Genomic DNA, 22,097 nt, shown 5'->3' on the forward strand with positions numbered 1-22,097 from the left:
CAACACACATACTGCCGAGGCAGCAGAAGGGTGGTGGGGAACTAGAACAAAAATCTCTTGGGAAATTCATCTGAGTATAATTGAGAAAAGCCTCCTAGGTGATTCTAATATCCCCACTTAACTCCCCACCCCATGTGAAATGAAAATCACTGCTTTAAATGTGAACTTGGATCTATCAACCCAAAGATAAACATTATTTAACTACATTAAAAGCACCAGTAACAGACAAATAGAAACTTTTTTTTTTTTTTTTTTTTTTGGCTATGCCACACAGCTTGCAGGATCTTAGTTCCCCGACCAGTGAAAGCATGGAGTCCTAACCAACTGGACCATGAGGGAATTCCCTAGAAACTTATTTTAAAACAGTCTTTCTCTTTGTAGGCTGGTCACCTACATTCTGTTAAGTGACCCAAAACTTCCATTAATCCTGGTCAGCTCTCTTGAAGCTTAGCTCCAACTAAAACTAGCCAAAACAGCACAGATGAACTCAAGTAAAACCCCTAACACTACTAGGTAAAATCTCAAATATATACCCTATAATAACTTTTAAGATGTAAAGTATGTGTTCCTTTAATTTTTTATCAACTTTATCAAGGTATAATTTTTAACAAAAAAGTGCATAGTTCAATATACAAAATGTATAGACCCATGTAATCAGCTGCCACCCCAGTCAAGATATAGAATATTTCTATTACTGTAGAAAGTTCTGCCATGCTACTTTGCAGTCAGTCCCTCACTTTCATCCCCTACCCCCAGGCAACCACTTACCTGATGTCTATTACCATAGCTTAGTTTCTCTGTTCTAGAGCTTTATAGAAATGTGTGTAGAAACACTTCAATTCATTATTGCATCTGAACATTTTAAGCATAATCTTTTTATTTTAAGTTTGGTGTTTACATCTAAAGTTAAACATACCCTTAGCATGAGTCAACAATCCTACTCCTTGATATTTACCTAAGAGAAATGAAAACTTAGGTCCACACAAAGACTTGATGCACCTCTTCACTGCAGTTTTATTCTTGATAGTCCAAAACTGCATACGGTCCAAATGTTCATCAACAGATGAATGGATGAACAAATGTAGCATATCCATACAATGGAATACTATTCAGCAATAAAAAGCAACCAGTTACTGCTACTTTAGCAACATGGGTGTATCTCAAAAATACGCTGAGTGAAAGAAGCCAGACATGAGTATGTACTGTATATTATATAAAATTCTTGAAAAACAAAACTAATCTATAGTAATTGAAAGCTGGTCATGTGTTGCTGGGAGTGGAGTGGAGAATTATTGCAAAGGAGTACAAGGGAACTTTATGGGGTCATGAAAATGTCCCTATATCTTGATTCTGGTGGTAGTTACACAAATATATTAATTTTCTAGGGCTGTCACAGATTTGGTAGCTTAAGCACAGAAATTTACTTTCTCACAGTTCTGGAGGTTTGAAGTCCAAGATCAAGGTGTTAGCCAGTAGCTGTGGTTTCTCCTGAAGCCTCTCTCCTTGGCCTGCAGGTAGCCACCTCCTCACTTTGTCCTCACATGATCTTTCCTCTGTTCATGTGCATTCTTGGTGTTTCTTTGTGTAATTTCCTCTTATAAAAAGACCAGATTAGGCTCACCCTAACCACCTAAATTAGAGCGTCATTTTAACTTAATCATCTCTTTAAAGGCCCTATCTCCGAATACAGTCACATTCACAATGGGGGTTAAGGTTTCAACGTATGAATTTAAGGGGCACAGTTCAGCCCCTAGCAAGCCTATATGTTTGTCAACATTCATGGAACTGTACACTTAGAATGAGAATGTATTCATTTTATTATATGCAAATTATATCTCAATGAAGTTGATTTTTTAAATAATCTTTCAAAAGGAAATGTTGTAATAATCTATTTTTTTTTAAGGGCTATACTGGTATAATGAGCATCAGATGGGCCTAGAAAGAAAATATTATAAAAAGCTTTAGGTGGTTCAGAATATAGCCTAGCTTAAAAGTATAATTAGCTATCTAAGGCCTATTTGTTGTGCCTTATGTTAAAATTAATTCAGATTGATAAATTTTTATTTTCAAGGCCTTAAGTAATATTAAATAAATACTCCTTAAGCTTTTCAGATCAAACTCTAACACAAGTACTATCTGCAATATTGGCAGAGAAAGAGCTTTTCAAAAAAAAACCATCCAAATGAGATTGAAAGTCCAATATAAAAGCATTTAAGAAATAATAAGATTGGTTTATGTGGCTCCAAGAATCTTAAAGTCCATGTTTCAAGAAAGTATTCATTTCTACTATTTAATGTCTTTCCACTAAATTTATAAATGAAGATCAGCTTTATAATCTCTCTTCCTTAAGTATATTTATTTGCCATTACTTCTCTTGGTCTCAGATTGTGGTATATACTGAAATGTAAAGTGCTATTACAGAGTTAGCTGGATTATATTAGGAAAAAATGCCCAATACTTTTATCAGTTATTTTTTAGTATTTTTCATATTAGAATTTTTTTAATCCATATTAGAAATCCTTCCCTCTTGACGTGCGTATACTGATGGTGGGATTGTATGTCAGAAATATCTTTCTGGACTTCAGTTTCACATTATCTTTCAAAAAATATTTTTAGTATATACCACTTATCTAGAAATTCCTCTTCTAGGAATTTATTCTAAGGATATAGCTTGCCAAGTTATTATTATATATTAAATATTAGAAAAAAAATTTAATGACTTAGATTTCCAGTGGTAGGGGTTTGGTTAAATTATACTACATCCATACATTGAAATACAGTACAACTGTTAAAATAATGTAAAAGAACTAAGTCACATGGGAAAATGTTCACAATATACCATTAAATGAAAGGAGAAAGTTATCAAACTGTGTGATCTGTGATCCCAAATGAGAAAAGATTTACAGATGTACACAAAAGGCTTCTAGTGTCTTTTTTCTGAATGGTGAGATTATAAATGGCTGTTTTCTTTGTGCCTTTTTGTGTTTTTCTAACTGTTCTTCTATGAACATATTTTTACAAAATATACATGTGTTCTTTTCTAAGTTGGGTGGTTCTGGAAGGAAATTCCCTCCCATATCACAAGTAAATTTTCCATTTCTTTATAGTCATCATCTTTTATTTTGTGACTGACATAATTGTGTGTCATGGAAAACTGTAAATATATAGGAATGACCCAGGACCTTCTTGGCAGCTGTGATAGCTGTTCTGTGTGTAGCTAAACTAGAAACATTAGATGTCTTGAAGATCTGTAACAAGATATACTGTGAGCACACAGGAAAGTGTGACAAAACAAGAAAACTCAGGTAGGGAGCAACTTAATAAGGAAGAATAAGGGGGAAAAAAAAAAGGTTTTCCTTGGTTTTAGAGTATTATCCAGGAAAGTTACTATTGATGAGATTTTTTTTTTTGTTACAATGCCTTCCTCATTACCCTACTTTATTTTTAATCCTCTTAGTATGTTTGTGCTACTGAAAGGAGCCACTAAGGAGCAGTCTTTTAAGATTGGTCAGGAAATTGCTGAAGCTGTAACTGCTACCAATCCTAAACCAGTGAAACTGAAGTTTGAAAAGGTAAGAGAAATGTAATACTACTAACCACATATAAAATTCACATACCTTCTGTAGATTTCTGACTTTTTCAATACATTTTCAGATTTTGTAATGGTATATGGGTCTGTGAAAGCGTTAAATTTAGAGTATTTTTCCCTTATTTTTGTATAATTTTCTCAATTTTTTTTGTAATGTCTTATATAAAGAAATGAAAAGACTGTTCCAGTTAACTATTGCTGTGTAACCCCAAACTTAATGGTGTAAAACAAGCACCATTTTATTGAGCTTACAGATTTTTATGGGTCAGGAATTCATGAAGGGTGCAGCTGGGATGGCATGTCTCTGCTCCACAATGTCTAGGTCCTTAGCTGACAGCTAAGGACTGAAATCACCTGAAGCTTGCTCACTCTCATGTCTGGGGGTTGATGCTGGCTGCCATTTGGGACACGAAGTGGGGCTGTGAGCTGGAACACCTACACTTGGCCTTTCCCTGGGGCTACTTGTTCTTCCTCACAGCATGATAGCTGAGTTCTAGGAATGAACATCCCAAAGAGAACCAGATGAAAGCTCTTTTGCTTTTTATGACCTAGTCTCAAAGTCATATAGCATCATAGCCTGTCTAGATTTGAGAGGGAACATAGGTCCCCTTCTCTTAATGGGAAGAATGTCAGAGTCACATTGTGAGAAGGCTATGTGGGATGGAAGATATTATTTCTTTGGAGAATGCAGTCTGCCACAGGACCTTCGACTGTTTTCACTTTACTTTGGATATGAAATATGCATTTAGTTCTTTCTATATAAAAGATACTGAGCTAGGAGAGGTGTGGAATGCAAAGAAGCATGAGACACAGTCCTGCCCTCTAAGAGCCAATAATCTAAAAGGAAAGATTAGAAATGTATGTAAATGATCTTTCATTGTAAACTTAGGAAGCAGTCTCTCTAAGCACTGTAAGAGTGCAAAGAAAAGGAGGTATCGTGTCCTCCTAGGCTGGATGGGGAGACTCCATGGAGGAGGTGTACATTGCATTCTGTCTCAGAAGATGGTTAGAATTTCAGTAGGCAGCCACGGTGCTGCAGTCATTCTGCACAGAAGAAAATGGTATATAGAAGGATATGGAGTTGGAAACGCACAACATGGGAATACAGAGTAGCAGGAGAGAAGTCTGGAAAAATAAAGTTAAGACCAGATTATAGAGTGTCTTGAATGCCAAGCTAAAGTGTTTAAACTTTATTCAGGAAAGTTTATCAAACAAAAGCATGACAGAGCTTTTTGGGGAGGACTGGCCTCGCAGTGGTGCGGAGATGGATTGGAAAGAGGAGAATCTCAAGACAGGATGCCTCTTGCTTGCAACCTGTATATCCTGATGTAGTGAGATAAACTAGCGAAAATAAACAATTCAAGAGAAAATGGAAAGAAGGATAGGCAGGAGTTAAAAGTGGTTGATTTGGGAGAGCAGGTGTGGAAAAGATAAAAGAGGGAGAAGAGAATCAAAGATGACTCCCAAATGTTTATCATGCACCTACTCTGAAGCAAGAATTGTGCTAGAAGAGATTCAGAGAGGACTTGGATACGGTATCTGCCCTGAAGAGTGAGCATTCTAATTGCAGGGAGAGAGGGAAGAAAAATTAGAAGACAGAGCGATGATGAGTGCTATTCTAGAAGTATGTGTGTGATGCTGTGCACACTCAGCCTATCTGGCAAAGTGAAGAGCATGGTGTCCTTAGAAAATAACACCAGACGTGAAAATTTCCCTGAGATAGATCACAGGCCTAAACATAAAAGCAAAAACTGCAAAACTTCTCAAAGAAAACAGACATTTGTTAAGAATTGTGATGCATATGTTCATGAATATCAGTCTGTAGTTTTTTTGTTTTTTTTTTCTTGTATTGTCTTTTTCTGGTTTGGGGACAGGAAAAAAAAAATCTGACCTCAGAAAATGAGTTGGAAGTGTTTCCTGTTCTACTTTCTGAAAGAAAAAGTGTGTAAAATCGGTACAATTTTTTCTTAAATGATTGGTAAAATTCATCAGTGAAGCAGTCTAGTCCTGAAATTTTATGGGGGGGAACGGATTTTCAATTACAAATTAAATATCTTTAATATATATTATTCAGGTTTTCTTCTCATGTCAGTTTTAAAACTTGTGATTGTCAAGGAGTTTGTCCATTTCTCCTAAGTTGTCAAATTTATTGGCATGAACTATTTATACTTCCTTATTGTGATTTTGATATCTGTAAAATCTTTAGTAACGTCCCTCCTTTCACTTTTGATAATTTGTTTTTCCATTTTTTCCCCCCCTGGATCATTCTAGCTAGTGGTTTATCCATTTATAGAACTTTCTGAAGAACCGTATCATTAATTTCCACTCTTTATTATCCCCTTCCTTACACTTACTTTGGGTTTAGTTTGCTTCTCTTTTCCTGTCTTCTTAATTTAGAAACTTGAATCATTGATTTTAAACAAAAAATTTTAATATAAGCGTTTAACGATAACAAATTTCTCTCAAAACACTACTTTAGGTTCAAATTTTGATATCTTGTGCTTTTATTATTATTCGTTTACTTCAGTGATAATGACCTGTAGGTTATTTAGAAGTGTGTTAAGTTCCAAATTTTTAAGGGTATTCCAGACATCTTTTTGTTATTAATTTTAATTCCACTGTGGTCAAAGAACATAGTCTATATAATTTCAATGCTTTTAAGCTTGTTAAAGTTCATTGTTTGGTCTAGCATATGGTCTCTTAGTGAATGTTCCCATGTGACCTTGAAAATCCCTGTGTATTCTGGTTATTGGGTGGAATGTTCTATAATGTCACTTAGGTTAACTGATAGTGTTGTTGAAGCCAACAACAATCCTACTCATTTTCTGTCAATTTCTAGAAGAGAGGTGCTAAAGTCTCCAAGTATAATCATAGATTTGCCTGTTTCCTCCTTTTAGTTCTGCCAGTTTCTATTTCATGCATTTTGAAGTTTTCTTATTAGGTGCATATACATTTATGGTTATGTATCTTCTTGACAAATTGATACTTTTATCTTTGATAATATTCCTTGTCTGGATATCTACTTTTTCTGATATTAATATAGCCACAACAGCTTTGTTTTGGTTAGTATTAACAAGTGTATCTTTTTTCTAACCTTTCTATGTCCTTATATTTAAAGTGGATTTCTAGTAGAAAGCATATTGTTGTATCTTTTTGATGGGATCTAATCTGATCATTTCTTTGGGGCAGAGGAAAGGACCAATTTGGTAACATAAAAAGGGGTGGGGACACACACCCATTCATCCAGGAATTCCAATTCAAAGTGTTTATCCTGCGGATTTATCCATGCAAGGTTGTTCACTGGAACACTATTTGTAACTCCAAAAGATTGGAAACATCCTAAATAACCCATAGTAGGTAACTGGTTACAAAAATTATTATATCCTCATAAAGTGGACTGCTATGTAGCTACAAAACAAAATGAGCTTTCTGTGCAGGATGGAATGCTCTCCAAGATAAGTTATTAAATGAAATAAGCAAAGTGCAGAGTGATGTGGAAGGTAAGCTACTCTTATGTATATAAGTACATGTACTTAGATAGAATATTTCTGGAAGAATATACAGGAAATCAATCACCGGATGCCTCTGTGGAGGGGAAGGTAGACTTTTCATTGTATATTCTCTTATAACTTTTTAATTTGTACCATATGTAGGTGTTACTTAAAGTCATTTTTTAAATTGTTTAAAAAGATGTGATTGATGACTTTGAGAGAGCAGTATCAGCTGAGGAAGGAGCAAAATTGATAGTGCAAGTAAAGGAGTGAGTGAGGAAGTAGAACAACTCGCTTTGTGTGCTTTTACCTGCAAGTGTTGTCTCATTTTGTATCATGAATTTGTTGGGCCCTAAGCCACATTTAGAATTTTTTATAATTGACATCTGGTTAAAGAGAGAAAAAGGCATATAAAAATAAGATATTCATGGTTGGGAAAAAATGGTTATTGATAGACATTTTATTAATTTCATCACAGGTATATTTGCCCTGTGTCTTACAAACAAAAAAGAGGTATGTGGGTTACATGTATGAAACACTGGATCAAAAGGACCCAGTATTTGATGCAAAAGGAATAGAAACAGTCAGAAGAGATTCCTGCCCTGCTGTTTCTAAGGTAAGTTTTATCTATCTTGTTGTCGTCTTTAAGAAATAAGTGTCTAGGAGTTCCCTGCTGGCACAGTGGTTAAGAATCCACCTGCCAACGCAGGGGACACGATTCGATCCGTGGTCCGGGAAGATCCCACATGCCGCAGAGCAACTTAAGCCCGTGTGCCACAACTACTGAGCCTGCGTTCTAGAGCCTGAGAGCCACAACTACTGAGCCCACATGTTGCAACTACTGAAGCCCATGTGTCCTAGAGCCCATGCGCCACACCTACTGAGCCTGCACACTCTAGGACCCCGCGTGCCACAACTCCCAAACCCGCATGCTGCAACTGCTGAAGCCCGCACACCTAGAGCCCGTGCTCCGCAACAAGAAGCCTGCACACAACGAAGAGCAGCCCCCGTTCACCGCAACTAGAGAAAAGCACACGTGCAGCAACGAAGACCCCACGCAGCCAAAAAAATAATAATAATTTTAAAAAAGAAATAAGTGGCTAAAGAATCCAGTACAAATCCTTAAGCACATATCTAGGTGGAGGAACTATATAGCCTATATGACTATGTATAACTATAAGAGGAACTGTATGATTTTTTGAGAATTTCATTTCTAATGAAAACAACTTATTTAAGTCCTTAGTTTCTGATTTCTCCCACACCTTACCTTTTATCACAATTGCTAAAAACCAACACTTGAACTTGATAAAAATTTCCTGCCTAATCACCTAGAGATGATATGACACGTTATCATATGGCAACACCCAAAAGCTATGGAGCAGGATAAAGAAGAGAAACTGAACAGAGAAATTTCATAAGTAATATAATCCATCCTAGATGAACTGAAATCCTGTTTACTTGGGTTACCAAATACAAGTTAGGGAGATTTCTGAACAATGGTAATATAAATTACCTAAATTTCTCAACCATAGTATCTTATATTTATTTTTTCTTTATTCAGGCCCAGATTCCTTCTATAACAAACCAAAAATAAATGGTATAAATGGAATAGCACTCTATACACTGAGTTTTACGAGAGCATTAAAAGCATAATAGATTGACTGATAGCAGCCTATTATGTCATATATAATATTATGTAAATTTGAGATATTTTTTAATACTAGTTTCTGGAAAAGATATCCAGTGCATTCTTCCTCTGAGGGAAGAACGGTGCCTTGGCTAAGTTAGCAACTTCTTGTGTAAATATGTATGGATTCCAGTACTCAGAATAAGATACAGAGCTTTCACCTGGAACTAATTTAAATTCATTCCACTGCATAAATCTACTGCATGTCAGTCATTTTCTAGTAGAAATACTCCAGCACAGAAAATTCTATCACAGTTAGTATATATTTACTGACACTATAAAAAGGCAAAAAGACTGACTTTATTTCACTGCTTGGTGATGTTTAAACTTCTCCCTGTCCACCTGAATCCAGCCCTTTCTGTAATAGGGTAAATAAAAAATAATACATGAAATGATGTCTGGCTTTTTGTGCCTGGAGTGCTCTTGGCTATTTAGGACAACTTAAATGTTTCATGTGGCTCATCACACACAGCAAATGTTTCATCTGCATGTCATTCTGATATGATTTTCCTCAAACTACATAATATTCTATTTTTAGAAATCACAAGTTAAATAAAGTCTCCAAAATATTTTCCAGTTTCAATAATTTTTATTATCCAGTCATTGTAAATAGCAGATTGTTCAGACAGATCAGCAAGTTTCAGTAATTACGTAATTGAAAGTATAACAGTAATGATGAAATATATTGGGGGATATTTTATCCTTATGAACATATCCATTTTTTTTTAAAGATACTTGAGCGTTCTCTGAAGCTGCTATTTGAAACAAGAGATATAAGTTTAATTAAACAGTATGTTCAACGACAATGTATGAAGCTTCTGGAAGGAAAGGCCAGCATACAAGATTTTATCTTTGCAAAGGAATACAGAGGAAGTGCCTCTTACAAACCTGGCGCGTGTGTGCCAGCCCTGGAACTTACAAGGTAATGATGCGCACAACAGCACAACCCCTAATACCTAGTAAGTGTTGTCCTGGGATTCGGAATGGTTTGGAGTAGATGAAAAGACACCCAGTCCGCAGGCACAGATACACAATTGTCTATTCCCCTGCCCACGTGAAGTCTCGCTAAAGTGAGTGGGTGACCCCCATACGTTGCAAGTTCTAAAGAAGAAGAAAGAGCTCCTCTTCTGGCCTTCCCTGCAGAAACTAAATTCAGTGAAATTGTAATCTGTTACAGAGCTAGAATTGATTGTTTTTCCCATATCAGAATCACTAGGTAGTCCTTAATTTTGATCTACGAAAGCACTGAGATGGTATCATTCTAGAATCAGATCATCTCTCTAATCAGCTAAATTTTATCTTCCATTATTAGATTTACAATAGTTAATTCTTACTCTTAGGGGACAGAAAACAATTTAAGGTAGCTGATATCTGCCAACTCATATCGTTCTCCATGTAACAGTAATTTACAAAGTAAGTTTTATTAAACTCTTACAGCATATCCACTTGGTGCCAACTAAGTGAAGTGTATAGTTGTCAAAAAAGTTACTTGAAGGTTCCCCTTGTCAATTTCTCATGGTTTCATTATTGTTTAATTCTCATTTAATTTTCTGGAAAGATGCCTTCCATGACAGTCTTTGAGTGACTGTTTTATCTGGATTTAAATAGGAAAATGCTTACTTATGATCGGCGCTCTGAGCCTCGAGTTGGGGAACGAGTGCCATATGTCATCATTTATGGGACCCCCGGAGTACCACTCATCCAGCTGGTAAGGCGCCCAGTGGAAGTCCTGCAGGACCCGACTCTGAGACTGAATGCCACTTACTATATCACCAAGCAAATCCTTCCACCCCTGGCAAGAATCTTCTCACTTATTGGTATTGATGTCTTCAACTGGTATCATGAATTACCAAGGGTAAGCCTACTAAATAGTACCTGTGCTATGACTCTAGAGAGAGAATTCACTTAAAATTTTCAGTAGAACTAAAGATTTTATTTACATGCTGTCAGAGCAAAGCAAATGCTTTATTATCCTATGCCAACAAAGGTGCTACATTTTTCTGGTTTGGTTTTCTACAAACACCTTCCCAGCTTCTGTCAGATTGGCCAAATTATAGAAGATTAAAATAAATCCAACAACTACTTCAATGGTAAACACGTAACTATAAAATAACTCAAAGCAGCTAATAAAAATTAAACAAAGGAGAGCAGAAAATCCCTTCAAAATGGGTGTTTAAGAAACGTATAGGATGTTGGGGCTTCCCTGGTGGTGCAGTGGTTGAGAATCTGCCTGCCAATGCAGGGGACACGGGTTCGAGCCCTGGTCTGGGAAGATCCCACATGCCGCGGAGCAACTAGGCCCGTGAGCCACAACTACTGAGCCTGCGCGTCTGGAGCCTGTGCTCTGCAACAAGAGAGGCCGCGATAGTGAGAGGCCCGTGCACCGCGATGAAGAGTGGCCCCCACTTGCCGCAACTAGAGAAAGCCCTCGCACAGAAACGAAGACCCAACACAGCCAAAAATAAATAAATAAATAAATAATTTTTTTTAAAAAAAAGAAAGAACTGTATAGGATATAGTAGCTAGACATAGTCCTGCAGAAACCAGACTAAGGAAATAATGTTAAAATAGCATTTTACTAAAGTAAAACATGCAATGTGGAATCTTACCAAAGGGAGTTTTGCTTGTACTCTTTTTTTCTTAGTTTACCCATTAGAAGCCTGAAGGAACGATTTGTGGTTCTGTAATAATCTGGGATACATTACTCTAGGAGAGTAGCAGTTGTTATCTGATGTTTAGAATTAGATCTGCTGTCATTTGCTCAGACTATGAAAGGCTGAGCGTATTCAGGAAAACTGATAAAAGTTGATACTTAAATTATTTTTACTTTCTCAGTAAGCACTTAGGGCCTCAAGGAAAAGAATAAGCTGGGAAGCTGAGGTTGAAGCTGTGCTTCAGAGAATCTGTGCTGGCCAACATCTGTAATGCTGTGTCCTGGCTCTACGCCACAAAGCTATTACTATTTTTCATTTCATCACCAGCAAGAATGTTAAAACAATGGCATTTATAAAAGGCTGACCTAATAACTTTTATGCAGAGTGACTTATAAGACAGCAAGGGAGTACACCAAGAGTACGATTGTGAGATGATAATGTTATTTCAGTGTGAAAAACAGTATCAGAAGACATCTCTGAAACCAGTATTACTTCAAATGAGGAATGCTTAGGTAACATGTATCTAATTTCATTTGAAATGTTCCAGGTTTACTTTTGCTTGAATTTTGCACCTTACTGCCTAACAAGTTATTTTTAACCTTCCACTTACCTTGCTTCCATGGCCCAAATTGTGCAGCCTTAAACAGTATCTACTCTCAACCTGAATTTCTTCCTTTGTCCTCTGTGATCTCCATTGCCCCATATGATCTCATACATCTACATATCTCAACCAAAAAACTGAGTGACAGGGATTTCCCTGGTGGTGCAGTGGTTGAGAATCCGCCTGCCAATGCACAGGACACAGGACACGGGTTTGATCCCTGGTCCGGGAAGATCCCACACGCCACGGAGCAACTAAGCCCATGCACCACAACTACTGAAGCCTGAGCACCTAGAGCCCATGCTCCACAACAAGAGAAGCCACCGCAGTAAGAAGCCCCCGCACTGCAACGAAGAGTAGCCCCCGCTCGCTGCAACTAGAGAAAGCCCGTGCATAGCAACAAAGACCCAATGCAGCCAAAAATAAATAAATTTTTTAAAAAACAAAAAACTGAGTGACAGGAGACTATTTTTCTTTTTTTTTTTTTTTTTTATAAAGATGACAGGTTTTTTTTAAACTTTGGGTTTATTTTATTTATCCATTCATTTATGGCTGTGTTGGGTCTTCGTTTCTGTGCGAGGGCTTTCTCTAGTTGCGGCAAGCGGGGGCCTCTCACTGTCGCGGCCTCTTGTTGCGGAGCACAAGCTCCAGACACGCAGGCTCAGCAGCCGTGGCTTACGGGCCTTGCTGCTCCGCGGCATGTGGGATCTTCCCAGACCAGGGCTCGAACCCGTGTCCCCTGCATTGGCAGGCAGATTCTCAACCACTGTGCCACCAGGGAAGCCCTATTTTTCTTTTTTATTGAAGTATAATTGACATACAATCTGGTATTAGTTTCAAGTGTACGACATAGTGGTTTGACATTTATATACATTATGAGATGATCACCATGATAAAGTCTAGTTATCATCTTTTACCATTTAAATTTATTATAATATTATTAACTATATTTCCTATTCTGTATATTATATCCCAGTGACTTACTTATTTTATAACTGGAAGTTTGTGCCTCTTGAGACTATTTTTTTCCCAAAAAACAAAAACAATATTATCTGATGATATTAAGGTGTAAAGGAAGGACTTTGTTCGTTTCTGTAGCCCCATTGCCTAGAACAGTGCCTGACATATAGTAGCTATTCAGTATTTGTTGAACAAATGAAATAATGCCTTAGTAAACCTGTAATTAGCATGAGAATAGCCACTCTGCTATGAAGCTGGCTCAGACTTATTTCTGAATTGATGTTTTTCTGAACTGTGGTCTTTATAGATCCAGAAAGCCACCAGCTCCTCTCGAAGTGAACCGGAAGGGCGGAAAGGCACTATCTCACAGTATTTTACTACCTTACACTGTCCTGTGTGTGATGACCTGACTCAGCACGGCATCTGTAGTAACTGTCGCAGCCAACCTCAGCATGTTGCAGTCATCCTCAACCAAGAAATTCGAGAGTTGGAACGTCAGCAGGAACAACTTGTAAAGGTACAACCTTGTTCAAAAGACCCAGAATCCCAAGCAATCTGATTCTTCAGGGAAATGTAGTCAACTCTTGAGGGAGGTGTAGTGTAAGGTGTGAAACTGGTGTGAAAGTGGAATAAGGATTCTAAGTTAATAAACTTCCTAAAATCCTAAAAATATCATAATTGAACTAAACTATTAAAAATGGCTAAATTTGTTTTATAATTTAGTTTTTGTTTTTATAGAATAGTGTATTATGCTTATTAGAACCATAGAACTACAATGTCCAGCCACCCAATTTCTTTTATAATAGTATTTCTAAAAAAGAAAGAAAAGTACTAATTGCTTTGTCTACCATATCTACTTACCATTCTCATAAAAATCTGGTTTTCCTACCTAGAGAATTGCTAGTAAACTTGGAAGGTTTGCAATTCTGAGAGTCAAGATAGAAAATTAACAGTTAACATGATTGAATCTTCCTGTCTGCCAGAGGCTGGCTGTTCTAGGCCCTCTTACAGAAGAGTAAACTGACACAGAGGGATTAAGTAATTTGCCCCATGTTCCACTGGTAATAAGCAGCTGAGGTGGGATACAGACATAAAATGTAGAGATAATTTTTCAAATGTGGAATTCCAGCAGAAATAAACAATAGAAATCTCTTGAAATAAGTTAGAAAATTAAATCTAAAGAAAAAATATTATAGCACATTTGTTTTAAGTAGTATATTTCTTAAAGGACTGATTATATCTTCTTATACCATCATGTTTCAAGTTACAATTTTAGCTTTCAGGCGAGAGAATAACAATTTTGAGGTGGAGTTTGTTTTGTTTTGTCTTTAGAAGAGCAATATATAAGGTTATTGGAGTGTTTTAAAACCAACCACATAATTGAGAGGCAGTGTGAGGCAACTACTGGTGTGATATAGTAGAAAATGAATCAAGCTGATAGTAAGAACATCAGGATTCCAGTCTGGACTTCATAGTATTGGCCATGTCCTCTGGCCCCCGTTTTCTCAGAATGTGGGTTGATGCTCTTTCCTAGGTCCTATCTAGCTCTATCATTGTGAATTCTCCTAAACGATCACTCCTGGCAGCTCGTCTGCTCACATGCCTAATGTAATCCAACCGCCAGTATGTAAAGGCCAGGTTCTACACCATGCCCCTCAAGGTAAAAAGGCTTTTGAACCAAGTCAGAGTATCCACAACCTCCTAGGAGGACAACCTAGCTGCCACACAGTTGAAAAGGGAGAGAAGCCATCTCTTGGGAGACTAGGCTCTTAGAATAGAAGGATGATTAAGGACTGGTAAAGTATATACTGTTTCCTCTGCACCATTCTAGCTGCTATTCTGCACTGGCAGAAAACTCTTAAGTTGTATAGTGTATAGCCAGTCATCCAGAATGCATTAAACAGATTTCATTAAGGACAGTAAGATCTCAAAGTATGATTATATTGATGCAACCACAGAAGCCTAGCTTACTGAAATGATAAAGTGACTTTTCCCTCTCCTAAATAGTTGTTAAGCACGCTCACTTTTCTCCTTCCCTTCTGTTACCATCCTAGTTCAGTGCACTGACCACATAATTCCTTTTGTATTACCATCCGAGTCCATCCTAGTCCTGTTACCATTATCTCTCCCCAGACTCCTGCAACAGCCTCCTACCCTGACCCCCTGCCATCCTGTCCATTCTCAACACTAGCTCGAGCTTCCCCACCGAAGAGAAAGTGAGCCCAGTGAGGGCAGAGGCCCTGCCCTTCCCTTGCTGAGTTGGCTGTGCCTAGCACAGAGTCCAGCCCATGGTGGGTCGTACATGTATTAAATGAAGAAACAGCTTCTTGCTGAATGCACAGTTAAAGCAGCAGTAAGTCTCTGGAGTGGTGGCCAACCAATTTTCAGCCACTCTGTCCCAGTTTTTGTACCACTTTGTACTAGTGGTTCTGGTTAGTACAACCACTAGTCACTGGGTGAGCCCAGCTTCTGTTTTTTAGGTTACTACCCCAATGGCAGCAACCAGCCCTCATAGAAAACTCCCTAGTTGGCGTCTAGTACAAGGTGCAAACATGGGCAGGACCTCCAGAGCTCCACTGACGTCAGAGGCTGTGAGTGGCCTCCTCCCTGGACCTTACTGTCTTCTGCCGCCAGCAACATGCACTACGCTAGTTGGTGCCATCAATTTAACCAGAACCTTCCTTCAATATTAGGTCTTATTTCTTATAAAAATGCAGTTTTAAAAGTAACGCTGTTTAAAATAAGGATGGTTCATCATCTTTAAAGAGATATTTTAATTTTAGGATTGTTTTTTTCCTAAGAGAATTAAAATGTGTGTCTCCTATGCACTAAATAATCTGTAGCAATTTTCATAAAGCAGAAATTACAGGAGATAAAATGAGAAATTGTCAGAAACATTAGTAATAGATTTTGATACACCTCTCTCAGCCCAAGACCAGTCAAGTGATCAGAAATCAGTACAATTATTAAAGATCTAAACAACATTGTAAGATAGACCTTTTGATTATATATCAAACTCTGTAACCCAACATTAGAAACTATACCTTCTTTTCAAGTGTTTATGGAATGTTAAAAAATTGAACATATTTTAGTCTATAAAGAAAACCTTAATAAACTTCAGAAAATTGAAATATTACATTTTATCAATACAATTCTATAAAGCTAGTAGTTAATTATAAACTCAGAAAACAAAATGATCCTTCTACTTGGAAATTTTAACACTCCCTGTTAAACAAACAACACATATAAGATTCTAGACAACCATAGCAGATCTCAAAGAAAAATTCATCAACTTAAACACTTTTAATAATAAACATTAAAAAATGAACTTAAGCATCTGACTGAAAATTTTTTTAAAAAACAAGAAAGTAAGCCAAAGGATAGCAAAAAGAAAGAATCAATAAATATTAAAGCAGTTTTGTTTTTGTTTTATGTTTGCTAAAATGTAAGTTTCCAGGTTGTGGTGTTTAAAGTTTTAAACGTAAGCTGCTCGGGGTTTAAATCACCAGTAAAGGATCTTGAAACTAAACATTGAGTTAAATTTAGTGAGGCAAGTAATTCCATCCTGGTTTATTTATCAGGCAAGCACAGCGAGTGCATAAATATTTATCAGTTTGTCCTGGCACCTGAACGTAGCTGCAGTACATAGAGCTGCAGTGCAGACATTCCATATTTGGGAGTAGGTTTGAGTCTCTTGGCAGAGATCTAACTGGTGAAAGTCTTCAGAGGAGAACAGCACACTTACTCTTCAAGAGAGCACGCTGAAGTACAGGGCTCTCAGTAGTTTGCTTGTGGCAGTATCATAATACTGGATACAGTAACCAGTGTGCTCAGAAAAACTGGCCTTTCAATTGACTGGAAGATACTGGTGCAAAGAACAAATTTTTTGCCCTGTGAGACCTCTAAAACAGAAGCTCTTAGATACAGATCAGAGAATTAAGTAGAGCAGATCTGATTTTATGGTAGCTGCTATTTGCTATCCCCTTTTTTAATCACTTGGATACACTATTCACATAAAAAATCAGCATATATTTTCTTGACCCTTGGGGCCCTCACTAGTAGCCTTTAATGTTTTTCATGTTGTATCAGTTTTTTAAACTGTATGTATAACTTGAGACTTTACATATTAAAATCTGATCACTGGGTAAGACATTATTATGATTTATTATTTTCCTTTAGATCAGATCTCATTATACATCAGAATCACCTGAGAGCCCTAAAATGTACAGATTCTTAGGCTTTTATGCCCAGAGATCCTGATTCATTGGTCTGGGATGGGGCTGAGGCATTAGTCTATTTTTAGGCTCATGTATAGCCAGGGTTGAAACTACTGGTCTAGACTACTACTTTCAAATTCACATGCTTTCATTTTTTTTTTTTTTCCATACTAGCATTTTCTCTTCTGAAATAAGAAAGTGGGTAACTTTTTTATGATTGGCATACAAAACGTTTACTATGAGTAACTTGAAAAAATAGTGTACATAGCACATTTAAGAGACAGTCTTTGAACAGTAATTGGGTAGCCTATTATGTGGATGTTAATATAATAGGATTCTACCATAAATGAAATTTGATCTCTGGGATGAAATGAATCCTTAGGGAGTTTTGTGCTCTGTGGTTTGTGAAATAATATCCTGTAGAAATGTCTCAACTTAGGGTTGGCTCTGCTTCAAAGAGATGAAAATTAATGAACCTTTCTGTAATATGTGCCATATGTCTGCCTGTAATCTGTGGTGGGTCACAAAGGAGGGGTTATACAAGTTTGTTGTTTATACATCTAGATAGAAACTTTCCTATCATTTGATGTACTCCTCTTGTACTTTCAGATATGCAAGAACTGTACAGGTTGCCTTGATCGACATATCCCGTGTGTTTCTCTGAACTGCCCAGTACTTTACAAACTCTCCCGAGTAAATAGAGAATTATCCAAGGCACCATATCTCCGGCAATTACTAGACCAGTTTTAAATTGTCAATATCACAGAATTCCAGGTGCTATTTTTTTCAGTGTTTACCACTAAACTGTTGTGCATGGTGCTTTTTCAACTTTCATCAAGTCAAGTCAAGTATGTTCATTGTCTGTCTGTTATCTGAAGACTATGAAGACTTTTATGCTGAGTTAAAAATTGTACTTGTTGATCTCTGAATAGCTCACTTCTTACAGTGTACAAACCCCTCATCCTTTCCCCTTTTCAACATTGTTTTATAATGCAGGTGTCGAATTTGCTACGGTATGCGTAACATCTTGTAAATCCATTTGAGTAGATTATGTTTACTTCCCTGTGGAAGGAGCACTGAAAACCTTTAAAAAACATTCGTGTTTTCCTTGAACTGTCTGTATCAAGACGTGTTATCCATTCACTTTATAATTTTGACTGCGAAATATTTTGTAAATACACTTTTTTACTTTTCAAACTAAGTAAAATAATGTGCAATGAATTTTATACAAATGATTTTCAAGTTGTTTGGTATATATTTCCTCTAGGTTTTGCTTGACTCAGAGTAGAGTTGTTATTTTGATCAAATTGTGCAAACAATAGTACCATGTGTAGCATTTTGAAACATTATTTTCTAAAACCGCTGTCTTGCTTTAGCTATTAATGGGGCATTGTGAGGAACTGTGCAAAGACTTTTTTGTTACAAACCTGTGGGCCTGTTGCAATACTTTAAAAATAAAAAATTTTATTCCATTTTTGATTGTTTTGTATAGACATTTCTATTGCTTCTAAATATGCTTAAAATATTTTCTTTCCTTATGTACTGTACAGTTAATCTTATTTGCCATCATCTTGAACACAAAATGTGTATTTAGAATATTTGTATAACTGTATAAAATAAAAAAGGAATTATGTGGTCAGTGCATTGTTTTCTAAACTGGAAATCATTGTTTTAAAAGTTAATGATGGAAACCATATTAAAATTGAATAAACTACGAAATACAGCAGTGTGGTTTTATCTTGCTATAAATAGAATGATCTTCATCTATTTTATAAGCCTACATTAGTTACATCCTCCCTACCTTCTCTGAATTTTAATGAGGTAAATTTAACTCGTTATATACTAATTGATGTTGCAATTCCCTAACCAAAACTTTAAGATTTTTTTTTTTTAATGGGAGCAAAAGTAGTCTAGGAAATGTTTAGCTCTCATGCATGTTCATATTCATTTAGATAGATAGATAGTAATTAATTTTGAAGCCAAGACTTTCCAACAGGAAAGCAAAAATTTTATTAGTACTTTTTTAAAACTTAATGCCAGGACTTCCCTGGTGGCACAGTGGTTAAGAATCTGCCTGCCAAAGCAGGAGACACAGGTTCGAGCCCTGGTCCAGGAAGATCCCAGAAGATCCCACATGCTGCGGAGCAACTAAGCCTGCGTGCCACAACTACTGAAGCCCGTGCACCTAAAGCCTGTGCTCCGCAACAAGAGAAGCCACCGCAATGAGAAGCCTGCTCACCGCAACTAGAGAAAGCCCGCACACAGCAACAAAGACCCAACACAGCCAAAAATAAATATATTTTTTAAAAACTTAATGCCAATATTTTCAATAGAAAAAAATTAATTTTAAGATAGAAAGCTCATCTGGTTATGCACCAGAAGTAGGTCTAGGTACTGCCGAATTCAGTACTTCCAAATATTGGGATTTGTTTTCTGAAAATTATATGGTAAATATGTAATCAAAGAGATATATAATTCATGTCTGCACATATTTCTCCTAAGCCCTGTGGAGACATCATAAATCGCCACTTCTGTGGATCTTTTTTTGTTTGGGAGTCTAGAGCTAGTCCTTAGAATTAGGATTTTCTTACCTTTGCATGGGTGGCCATTGATGAACTTATCTATTACTTTCCCTTTTCTAAGTTCTGTGTTATCAGGACTTCCACTTATATTTTTCTCATCAGTATAGCTAGACACTATTCTCAACAGAATAATCATTCTTAACCTCTTTATAATTGGACATAGCCAAACTAGCAAATGGTTATTCAATACTAGTGCCCAAAGCAAGCTCAAAACTAGTTTTAAGCGCTTAGCATATCTCTGGTTCCCTTTTGTGCAGGGAAATGCCTCCCTTCTAACTCTGTCCTCAGAGTCTGTAGCCTAACTGCCTTTTAATGAGATGCATCTGCTGTTTCAGTAACTGTCACCAGTGAGGGTGCTGAAACATGGACCTATTTTACCAAAAAATATTTCATAAGAAGCTTCCAGCATACTTTCATAATTATTTCCCCTCCCTTTTAGAACAGCTATTAATAAAGTTTTGTGTTTCACCCAGACCAGAAAAAAAAAAAAAAGTTCATTTTCTGAGTAATGCTAAAGAAATAATCTCATTAAACATTCCCTTAAGGTTGTTAAAACATCATTTTCTCTCATTCTGACCACTTCCCACCAACATGCTTCCCTAGGTGTGAAGTATTAACAAAAACTACTTACGACTCTAGCTCCCCTCTTCACTCCCACAGAGGTCCCAGTCAACAGTGGGAAAGAGGCAGATGCTGAGCCATGTAATACTAAGTCTACACGAACTTCAATTTTCCAATAGTGTCTGTGAAGGAGGCCAAAACGTTGGGGAGAAACATTAAAATGTGAACAGAAGAGCAGTTATAAAGATTTCTTAGAGGAGGTAGTCCTGTGAGGGCTGGAGAGTTTGTAGACTGTATTCAGCCCTGCCAACTGTCACATGACATGACCTCACTAGTCTCAGAAGAAGCACGGTCCCTGCCATCAAGAATGCTGCCCTTCTAGAGCTGTATTTTATACTAGTAGAGTCTTGCTGCTGAATAATCTTCACCTTTCCATCTACTCTCCGTTGTCTTCATAATAGCTGAAGCACAGGGGGCTTCCCTGGTGGCGCAGTGGTTAAGAATCTGCCTGCCAATGCAGGGGACACGGGTTCGAGCCCTGGTCCGGGAAGATCCCACATGCCGCGGAGCAACTGAGCCCGTGCACCACAACTACTGAGCCTGCGCTCTAGAGCCCGCGAGCCACAGCTTCTGAAGCCCATGCGCCTAGAGCCCGTGCTCCGCAACAAGAGAAGCCACCGCAATGAGAAGCCCACACACCGCAAGGAAGAGTAGCCCCTGCTCGCTGCAACTAGAGAAAGCCCGCCTGCAGCAACAAAGACCCAACACAGCCAAAAAAAATAAATAAAAATAAATTTATTTTTAAAAAAATAGCTGAGCACATGGATATTCCTTAAACACCTATCAAATAAGATTTAAACTGATTTCTCAGCTTCAGAATGGTATTTCTTAAAATACACATTTGATTTTATAAAGTAAAAATAAACCTGGCTATAAATGAAATTACTAGCACTCTGCCAAGAAAAGGGGGAAGAGAAGGGAAGGCAGCAGTGCACAAGCAGCTATTTTCAGGCTGGATATGTCCTGATCTCTCTCAGTGAGACCTGCACCTCTTGGGAGGACAGTCTGCCAATTGCACTCTACTCATTGTCACCCCCCTAAATACCCATCTGTCCCCTGATGTGAGGAGACATGTTACCTTTAAACATTTTTGGTTTTATACAAGTGAACGAATTCTGATACCATTAATGCTCTGGAGTTCTGCTTAATAAGTAGCTTTATATAGGAAAATAGTCATGGATTGTTTCTAGCATTTGGGATCTGAGGAGGAAGTCATAAGATACAGCACTAAACCCACAGCATCTGTCTCATTTCCTCACCCTCATAACTCTGTTTTGTCACTTTGGCCAGCTCCAAGAGTGGCTTACAAAGAAAAATATCTTGTAGAGGAAATTTCAGATTTGTAAAATCAGGTTTCCGTATACATGTGGGGAGAAAATGCGACCAGGGAGACAAATCAAAATATCATCTTACTGCCTGGGAGTCTTTTACTGACTTACTTCTTGTTGGAGGGAAGGACAGGGAGGTTGGGGGTAAATAATAATAGGTTAAGAGTAAGGAAACCCTGTGCCCTGGGGTTTCATATGATCGTTCATGGTAATGCAGCCCTTTGGAAAAGCAACTAATTTGGTCACAGATACTAAGAAGTTTAAAAATAGTCATATTCTTTGAAAACTGAGGATAATGCCACCTGCCCTAATAGAGGCTTTATGAATGGAAATGTGGCGAATGCAAAATAGTTACACAAATGTAAAG

General features: G+C 37.3%; 1 protein-coding gene across 3 annotated transcripts in view; it reads left to right on the forward strand.

The window, feature by feature from the left end:
- Positions 1-18,918, forward strand: part of REV3L (REV3 like, DNA directed polymerase zeta catalytic subunit) — a 188,900-nt gene extending 169,982 nt beyond the window's left edge. For all 3 annotated transcript variants that reach the window (XM_057527858.1, XM_057527859.1, XM_057527860.1), the window contains exons 27-32: positions 3,458-3,572; positions 7,559-7,696; positions 9,499-9,689; positions 10,376-10,622; positions 13,290-13,499; positions 17,809-18,918. In XM_057527858.1, the coding sequence (XP_057383841.1) occupies positions 3,458-3,572; positions 7,559-7,696; positions 9,499-9,689; positions 10,376-10,622; positions 13,290-13,499; positions 17,809-17,949 (1,042 nt within the window). In that variant the 3' untranslated portion in view covers positions 17,950-18,918. The remainder of the gene's footprint in view (positions 1-3,457; positions 3,573-7,558; positions 7,697-9,498; positions 9,690-10,375; positions 10,623-13,289; positions 13,500-17,808) is intronic.
- The last annotated feature ends 3,179 nt before the right edge of the window (positions 18,919-22,097 follow it).

This window comes from Balaenoptera acutorostrata, chromosome 14 (assembly GCF_949987535.1).
Source record: "Balaenoptera acutorostrata chromosome 14, mBalAcu1.1, whole genome shotgun sequence".
Classification (NCBI taxonomy): domain Eukaryota; kingdom Metazoa; phylum Chordata; class Mammalia; order Artiodactyla; family Balaenopteridae; genus Balaenoptera; species Balaenoptera acutorostrata.